The sequence below is a fragment of the Danio rerio genome, chromosome 19 (genome assembly GCF_049306965.1).
Source record: "Danio rerio strain Tuebingen ecotype United States chromosome 19, GRCz12tu, whole genome shotgun sequence".
In the NCBI taxonomy this organism is placed as follows: Eukaryota; Metazoa; Chordata; class Actinopteri; order Cypriniformes; family Danionidae; genus Danio; species Danio rerio.
Genome location: NC_133194.1, coordinates 41,006,348 through 41,016,017, shown reverse-complemented (window position 1 = coordinate 41,016,017; position 9,670 = coordinate 41,006,348). Strand labels below are relative to the sequence as shown.

General features: G+C 35.8%; 1 protein-coding gene across 1 annotated transcript in view; it reads left to right on the top strand.

Annotated features, from left to right (window-relative positions):
- Positions 1-299: 299 nt before the first annotated feature.
- smap2 (small ArfGAP2) overlaps positions 300-9,670 on the top strand; it is a 33,856-nt gene continuing 24,485 nt past the window's right edge. The window contains exon 1 of the mRNA NM_001044795.1: positions 300-402. Coding sequence (NP_001038260.1) covers positions 300-402 — 103 coding nt within the window. The remainder of the gene's footprint in view (positions 403-9,670) is intronic.

Below are 9,670 nucleotides of genomic sequence, written 5' to 3'. Positions count from 1 at the left end.
GAGCTCGATGTGTGTCTCTGATTCTGCGGGAGGAAAGTTGGCTGTCAAGAACCAGCGAATGTGCACCGGGGAATATGGTGTTTTCATGTGAACAGTGGTTCAATGCTTTTTTCCTCTTCCTGGTAAGATTAGCGGAAGCCAGCAGTCTTGTAGCGTTTTCTCTCTCCATCCGCAGCAGCCGGTTGTGACAGACAGCGATTCGCTTCCCGGTGTATCTCAATAACGGACAAACATCTCATCATCTCCTCCACGGCTTTGGACTATTTATTACCAAGCAGTTAGATTAGCGATTTCTGAAGATGACAGGCAGATCAGTCAAAGACATTGACCGCTATCAGGCGGTTCTCACATCCCTTCTCACGTTAGAGGAAAACAAGTTTTGCGCGGATTGTTACGCCAAAGGTAAGATTCGTATTTCACAAGAGCTTTGCATTAAGCAGTTCTTACTTCGGTTTTATGTTTCTTCTGTTAGAAATAGAGTTTATTGTGCAGTTATGTTCTGTGTGTAGGTTAGGCCCTGTGTTTTTTACATCATATTGTGTATGTGTGTGTGTGTTCATATTCGAATCTTGAACGAATCGTTCGTTTGAACCGAGTCTTTATCGACGAATCAGTTGCTGGGCTTCCTCAAAATCATCCTAATGATTTTATCTCATAGACATTCAGGCCCGTGGACAGCCTGGAGAAAGGGTGGTTCTTTTTTCTCAAAAAGTGGACCTTTTGCAGTTATTCGCCTCGTTTTTTATTTAATTATAAGATTAGGTGACATTTTAAATCGAGGTAAAGTTGGTTTTACATTCGCACTGTTGATCAGTGACAGTTTGTGACATGCTCCCTATATTGTTTACCATGGTACTTTGAATATTCAATCTGAAAACACGTGTTCGTATGACTGCTAAACAATAAAAGCCACATTTAACGTTATTTGACGCTGATTCTATGTATGTTGTGATAGTCATTGGCTGCTAATATGATTCCACTATTTAGAATTTGCAAATAATATTTTTCTGAAATGATATTTGTGAGGAGAAATTCTGAATGTGTGAATGTAAAACCAACCTCAACACATTTTAAACACCTATTTTTAGCTGGATTAGTTTGTCGGATAATCATCATAACCACACTTTTTGTTGTACCAAAACATTTCCTATATAATTAGAAAAAAGAAATATGACATGTTTATTTTTGAAATACTAGTTCAAGTTCAATTATTTATAAAGCACATTTAAAAACAGCCACAAGACTGACCAGAGTGCTGTACATTAGACAAAGTAAAATAAAAAGACAGATTATAAAAACATAAAATAAGCCAAGAGAAACGACTTTATACATTTGAAAAAAAGAAGCAGTAGAAAGGACTATTAAAATAATATAAAAAAATACAAATTTATTACATCATATGTCATTAGAAAAAAAACTGTTTTAAATTTAAATTTGTCCATTTGAATAGAAATTAAAACATAATAATAATAATAATAATTTAGTGACTCACAATTTATCTAGCCTCTCTTGTAAAAGTGCTTTACTTTTTTTAATTGGTCCTGTTTTCTTTCTATAATAAGGTCAAAGAATAAAAGTTACTTGTCAAATGTTTTCTCCATTTAAAAACAATACAGTAGTGAAAGATGACTTTGCTTGTGTCAGATGTTTTTTGCACAGCTGGATGTTGGACTCATGAAAAATAATTGTTTGCATTGGCCAAAACTGAAGTCACACAAGAATTTCGCATGGTCTTAAAGCCTTTTTCGATTGGTTATTTTTACTATTTATGATGGCATAGCAGTTAAGACAGGACAAATGAGCTCATGTATAGGACAAATTCTGGACCTTTATTAGAGAGGGGTGGGTCTTGCAAACCCGAGCCTGGCTACGGGCCTGACATTGCTGTCAGTGATTTTCTAAAATCTGCTTATACTTTCTCAGAAATAAAGGTACAGGAGCTTTCTCTGTGGCAGTACCTTTTCAAAAGGTACTTATTTTTACCTGAAGGGTCCATAATGCTACCTCAAAGGTACTTTTTATGTACATTTGGGTACTAATACTAGAACTAAGTCTGACTCAACGCCAAGGACAAATAATGTACTGCAGTAAACATTAAAGATTAGTTGTGCTAATCTCTTTTATATTGTTACAGTGAGTGAATTTTAATTGAATGCAGGGCCGGCCCTGTACATTTGGGGGCAATAAGCAGAATAATTTTGGGGCCCTACCTTGCTCTAAATAGTGGAGTATTGCCATTGCAAACCAGCCCACAATGATTTTATTGCTTAATAAGTACAATCAATGACACAGAAAAGTAAAGTCTCATTTCTACTACTTAATAACTGTTCGAATGATTTGGACATTTTAAAACAGCACTGTTCAACTAGCAGCTTCAAAAAGGTTGTGTTTGTTTTTTTTTGTTTTTTTTATATATAAATTCCAAAAGCAAAAACTCTGCTATGAGTCGACAGTCAACAATACTAATCCAAAAGTGAAAATGCATTACTTAGTAATAAAATATACATTCTGAACTCATTAAAAACTCAGAAATCACATGACATTCACACAAAAACTATTTCTGCTTTAATAAAATTATGACTTTTTTTCTTTCCAGTGAAAATTTATAAACATTTAAGTACTAAAGCAGTCAATCAAGATAATCTGTACAATGCAAATAAAAATGATTTCAGCAAAGAAATGGCTCGTACCATCAGTGGGGGCCCCTTAGTGGCAGCGGGGCTCTAACCAGCCGCTTAATTCGCTAATAGTAAGGGTCGGCTCTGATTTATTGTGAATACAAATTGTAGGTTCTAACAGGGGCGGATTTGGTGTTTTGGGGGCCCTAAGCAATTCTGACTATGGGGCCCAAAAGTTTTAAAATGCACTTTTTGTACTTTAATTTGTTTTTGTACTGTTTATTTTTCTTCTACTACTCAATCTCTTTTTCTACATTTTGTCTTAATGCAAAATAATAATAACATGTAAAGCGTCTTGTAAAACCTTTTAAATTATTTGTTTTCTTAAAACGAATTCACAACTAAAAGTGATAAAAACTATTTCGCTTTTAAAACTAAATCTTTACCTCATTTAACTGCCTGGCTGCTTTATGATTAGAGACACATTTGCGCAGATGTAATAAACATTAATCTTACATTTTTTTAGATGCTGGGCCGATAAACTATATTATATCGAATCACGATAAAATTGATGTCAATAACAATAAGTTCTGGACTTTTTTACTTTATGTTGGTCTAATCATACAGCAGAAATGTGCAACAATGAGGATCTAAAAGTGTGTTGATATAAGAGATGTACTGAATTTTTGGCCACTGAAAATTTATCGCCGGAAAATGTTATGCCATTTAATGGACCCTCTAATTTTTGTGGCTTCAGTCATTGTTGGGGTACTCTTTTAAATCTGGAAGCATTAACTGCGTACATCGAAAAAGATATCATTATCATTCAATATGGAAAATAATTATCAAGACGAGACTGCATTTTTGCAATATCGCCCAGCCCCAATAGAAAATTCTGTTATACATATATAACTTATAGGTATAATTTATACTTCTAGCTTTTTATTTGGGGGCCCTCCTGGAGCCCTAAATGGTTGCTTACCTTGTTTTTGGTTAAATCCACCCCTGAGTTCTAACGGAAGTCATGGCAATACATATTTAACTTTTTTGGTAATGGCTACTGTCATTTTGAGAGTCAAAAACACATGAACAGAAAAAGTAAAACACAATTAATACTTGTGGCTTTTGGCAATACACTATGAAGTGTTATGAATAAAAAAAGACCAGTCTTCGCGAGTAAATAAATTTAATTTACAGCTTTATTAAATCCACATGTCAGTCTGAATAGTTTGTAGTCCAGAGTGTCCAATCGCAAATGACGCTGACAATGTTTACAAATTTTGTTTTATTTTCATTTACCACAAGCACTATTTTAATTTAATAAGGGTAACAATTTAGCCAATATAGTCAGTGTGTTTTGAATCAGAAAGTGCCGGTAGCAACTGGTTTGTCATTTCTGAATCACCAAGGATCACAGTTCAGCTAAAAATCATTCATGTTTTAGTGAAGAATGCGTTAGACTTTTCTTTTTCATTTGATTTGGGTGGTGTGCTATATACACACCTAATATCAGTGAAGGTGTGTTGCAGGTGCATAAACAGCATGTCACTGTACAAAAAAGACCTTTATTGAACCTTTTGTGTCTATTCTACTATGACAACAACTGAAAGCATCCTGTTGTTTTTTTTCCACACACAACAAAGCAGATCTATCATTCATCCTCCCATTATGACAGGTTCTTTTGTCAACCACAAGTGAAACGCTAGTGTAAGGCAGTGCTCAATACTGCTGAATCACAGTTTTGTGTCAGCACAACTTATTTTTGTATCGTAAGACATTTTAAAGAGTTGATCTATATTTATTTCTTAAATAACCACTATATTGATCTAGCTATCCATTAAAGAGTTCATCTAACATTCTGCTTTCAGTTTGAGCTTGCCCTGAAGATTGTCCTGCTGTTTTGAAAGCATTCTCATGAACTTGATGTGTTACACAACATTGCATAAATCACATGCGGTTGCACTGCCCAAACCGTGTTGCTTCTGTGAATCTGCTTGTCAGACACTTTATGTTGGCTGACTTCCCTGTTTGACCTCCAGCTCATAAGGGACACGGTTCAGCTCTTCTACTTATTCCGAGAGCCCGACTGGCTGCTATTGGTCAGATGTAATCTGCTCCCAGCCCTCCCAATCTTGAACTGTCCTGTACTAAGCTTGAGGCCATCCAAAACTTCTAATGTCTTATTTCAACCATATTCTACAGTAGTTGCATTCTGTCCTATTTAAATGCTCCACTACAAATATCATATTTTCATTTTATTGTTACGATAGTGAAACAACGTTGGCAGGGTGATGTGAATGATATTATAAAATAGCCTACACTGTTACCTTTGAAGAATTCCCCAACGTGTCCTCTGGAGTTTGTTTTGTTTTTCATGTTAAACTTGTGAAGTCTGAAACTAAGGAAAAAATACAAGACTGAACTTTATCCGCTAGCCTAATATGTCCAATATAGCCAGATGTCTGAAACTGCCTACTACTCACTCAGTAGGTACTGCATTTGAATTTAAACCTACTACTCGGCCGTTAGAAAAGTACGTTCTATACAGTATGGATGTGAGAAGTATGAATGGAATTCGGGCGTACTACATCCGCCTTTTTGTCATGGTCACGTGACGTACCTGCTTTAGTTGCGTCGCTTCACTCCTATTCATACCTGTCAACATTGGGATGTGAAATTAAGGAATATGCCCACCACCATAATACCGTTTATAATACCATAATAAAAATTACTAAATATGTTCATCTGGAGCCGTTTCAGTGTAAATAAACAGTCAAATAATCAATAATATGTTTTATTATTAATATTTACGAAAGAAAAAAAAATAGTATACATTAGCAGCAAAAAAATTAGCAAACAGTTCAGCTTATTAAAATCTATAGCTATTATAATGAAGTAGAATCAAGCTATCAAATCTCATTAGCCGTTTGTTCACTGTAAACCTTAAACATTCTGATTCAAGAGCAATGAATGAATCTCTTATTTATTTAGATTTTTTTCATTTAATTGCATTAAAAAACAGGTGTCACTTTAAAAATGCACACATCTAACATTATATGACAGCATTCGATTGCTTTTCTAACTTTTTATGCTCATTTAGAATGAAATAAGTTGTGTTTGAAAAAAAAGATTGACGTCTTTAGATATTGTAGTTATTATTATTATTATTAATTATGTGTATGCGTCTGTTTAAACACGCACCCAAACCTAGACTTTTGCTCCGCTTCAGATTGTGTGTACAGAATCCATTTGGGAAATGGTCTATTGAACACTATAGAGCGCGTCAGCTGACAGTCACGCACCGCTACGTGACTGTTTTGAGGATTGCATATGAAGAGGAGACGGCACTTGTAATGAAAAGGAAGGAAATCCCGCCGTTTTTCTATTTATTTCAAAGTGTTTTCATGCCTAAACAAAGCGAAAGCACAGAACAGATGGACATTTAAAAGCAAGTGGCGGCCCCTGGAGGTTCGGCGGTATGGGTTGCGTATAGGAAGGCTCGGCTCTTGAATGTTTATTTGCCACCCTTCAAAGAAAGACTGAATATACTGGAGAAATATGTGAAAATACCTTTACAGGATGATAGCGGGATAGAACTGTAAAATACGGGAGAATCCCGGGAATAACAGGAGGGTTGACAGGTATGCTCCCATTCATGAATTTTCTCATGGGGAATCATGGAATGCGCATTTGAGAATCTCGCCGGAAGTACTAAGTCATCTGGGTACTTCTTGCACACTGTTTTTCGAATTCCATGAATTCGGACATACTTCTCGGCTCGCATACTGATTTTAGCGTACTATATAGAATGAAAGAATGCGGTTTCGGACGCAGCCTCAGTTTTCCCCCATCCACACTGACAGTGAGTAGCAGTGTTTTAAAACCAAAATGGCCTCTCTAGTGTTTTCAAAATGCTCAGTTTTCAGGGCTCAAAAAATGCCGTAGTGTGATTGGATGGCATAACCATAGCAAAACGTATGCATTTAAAAACTAAAACCTATTCCTGTAAATGGGGCCTTAGATTTGTCATGCAGCTCTGTTTGGGAAGGAAGAAGTTGTGCAGTAGTACAACCGCAGGATTTCCTATTTGGAAAAAGGGAACAATTAAGTGTGACATTTAGAGCGCACATGTGCTTCATTAGTTCATTTGCAAACTCAGCCGAGGTGTTTTCTCGGAATAATGTGGTAAACAGCTTGTAGTGGTCAAGCAAGGTTAACAGGTTTGGTTAATCATGTGATAAGCTATTTCCACGTGCACGCAAGTGGACTTTGTTCTCATGAAAAAAAAAAGAGCAAGCTGTGACTGAAATTGTGTTTTATGGTCAACTGCCTTTTAACTCTGATATGTGTAAGTTAGTCATTAAAAAGATTACAGTATTCATGTGAACTTATTACTGCTGCTTATAACACTCTGCTGTAGTGATACTATATCTTCACACATCTGAATAGGCTTAAAGATCTAATTAGCAAATTGTGCTAGTGAGTATTTCACTTTACAGGCTATAACAGCTTTAAGTAGCACGTTGGATTATTTGCTTTCTGTATGTTTTGCATTAAATGGTAGCGTTTTTATTGTTAAGGAATGTTGTGTGATTGACAGGGTAAAATTGGTTTTGGCCTTCCATGTGTTTTGAATGCAGGTTGCAAATGTAACTTGTTTTTTTCCACATGTGCCTGGCATACATAACAGAGTTTTATGCATAAAACTACATAGAATTGTCTGCATTTGGTGCTTTAGAAAGGTGCCACGGTGGCTTAGTGCTTAGCACTGTCACCTCACAGCAAGAAGGTCGCTGGTTCGAGCCTCGGCTGGGTCATTTGGCATTTCTGTGTGGAGTTGGCATGTTCTCCCAGTGTTGGTATGGGTTGCCTCCGGGTGCTCTGGTTTCCCCCACAGTCCAAAGACATACGTTATAGGTGAATTAAATAAGCTAAAATAGCCGTAGTAAATTATTTTGATTGCAACTGTGTATGAGTGTTTTCCTGTGCTGGGTTGCAGCTGGAAGAGCATGCGCTGCATAAAACATATGCTGGATAAGTTGGTGGTTTGTTCTGCTGTGGCGACCCCTGATAAATAAAGGGACTAAGCCGAAAAGGAATGAATGAATGGTGCTTTAGAAACATTCTTTATTAGTACTGAAAACAATATTGGCTGCTTAAAAACTTTAACCAATAGGTTTAAAAGAGCAGCCATTTTTTTTTTTATTATTTGATAATTCATTTATTTTTTTATTATTATTATTATTATTATTATTGCAACAAAGAGTCACAGTATATACAAATAACAAAAAAGCGTCTGTACAAAAATTACTTTTTTCATTAATAAGGGAGTCATGAATAAAGTTCAGGTATTATAAATTAAATACTAAACATAAACATAAATAAATAATAAATCTAAATTGTAATATGTAATATGAATCTTCTTATCCTTCTTCTTGGCATTGTGGCTGTTCATCAAGATGACAACAAGGTTTGTTTGAGCTCGGGTCGAGCATGGCTTGTTGTTATATGTATACATTATTATGGTGTAATGTCTCGGCTGGGTATTTAAAAACGTTGCTTCTTTTGTTTTCATTCACCTGGCTTGTGCACGCACTATTGACGTTTCTCTGTAAACCAATAGCATTTAGCTGCACATCTAGCTCCGCCTTTTGATATACTTTTGTTGTGCTATTTACCCTTTGGAAAGCGTACTCAAAAAGTGGTACAGAATGGTACCTAGAAAGGCCTAGAAAGATAGGCCCAAATATAGTGCTGTTCTCATAGGAAGCTACTACTTTATGACCATTTCAGTACATTAGATTTGTTTTTTGTTTTATTTGCCACCTTAGCAACACTGCACCACATAACTAGCTGGTTCTTCCTCTTTTGGCTGTTTCCTGTTTTGCCTTCAGTTGAGCTGCAATCATTGATTTAATACATGGAGTTATAATAATCTATAGAGTTCAATCGATGCCATCTTTTAATGATTCATTCACTGAGCCGCTGAAACAGCAGGAACCATCTTTCTCTCATTAAATGGCCATCTCTTGTCTTTATTCATGCCGTTGCTCATTGTGTGTGGTCGTTTTAGTTCCTTCCTTTCTTTCTTTTAGTTACAGTTTAATTGAAAGTGTTGAACAGGTCGTGTTTGAACAGCTGAGGGAAATGGAAGTGCTTTTACGTGCGACCTTTTCTCCCTGAACACCCTTAGTATGTGGCTCATTTGCATTCCCTTGTGCGCTGGTCGTCATGGAGAGACCAGCGTTGAGGCTGGAGTGGATTGAGGATGGGATGCTGGAGGACATGATGACTGCCCCCTTATAGACCCTCTTAGTCTCCCACTGAGGAGAAGCCTGTGTGTTTATGTTCCAGCCCTGGATTGTTGGATAAAAATGACTTTTATGTTACTTAGCTGCTTTCATGTTTCACAATCAGGGTTTTTATGGCATTTGTGAAATATCATGGAGTTTTAAAAGTATTCCAGGCATTAAAAAGTCAGGGAATTTTGATATTTTCTTTGTCCAAGTTTTGGAATATCAGGCGTTTATATTTGTTTCTAGTTATTAAAATGTAATTTTGCTGTACCAAATATTTTTCACATGATATTTCTTAATCACATTTTATTGCTTTCATGCTCGCCAAGTCCAATGCAGGTAATATAATGTATATTTATGAGCTTTAAAATACTATAAATAAATAGAAATCTGAATCTGAGGTAAATGAACAATTGTTCTCATAGTAGCTATTAAAGTCATGCAGAATGATATTCAAGATAAATCACTGTTAATACTAGGGATGCGACCAAATCAACATCAGCCAATAAATGCTATTTTTAATGTTATCATTATCGGTCCGATATCAAATTTAGGCCGATATCTTTAAGCTGATAGATTATGTAGTTGTACAGTAATGCCTGTCTATATAATCATCTTGCAGTTTTGAATCTTCTTTTTTTAATTTGAGAAGGCTAACAAAACACACGTTTTCAAAGCAGAATATCTGACTTTCAGTTAAACAAGAATTTTTCTTAAATATCTGCAATTTCTATGCTTTAGAAGAGTCAAAAACTT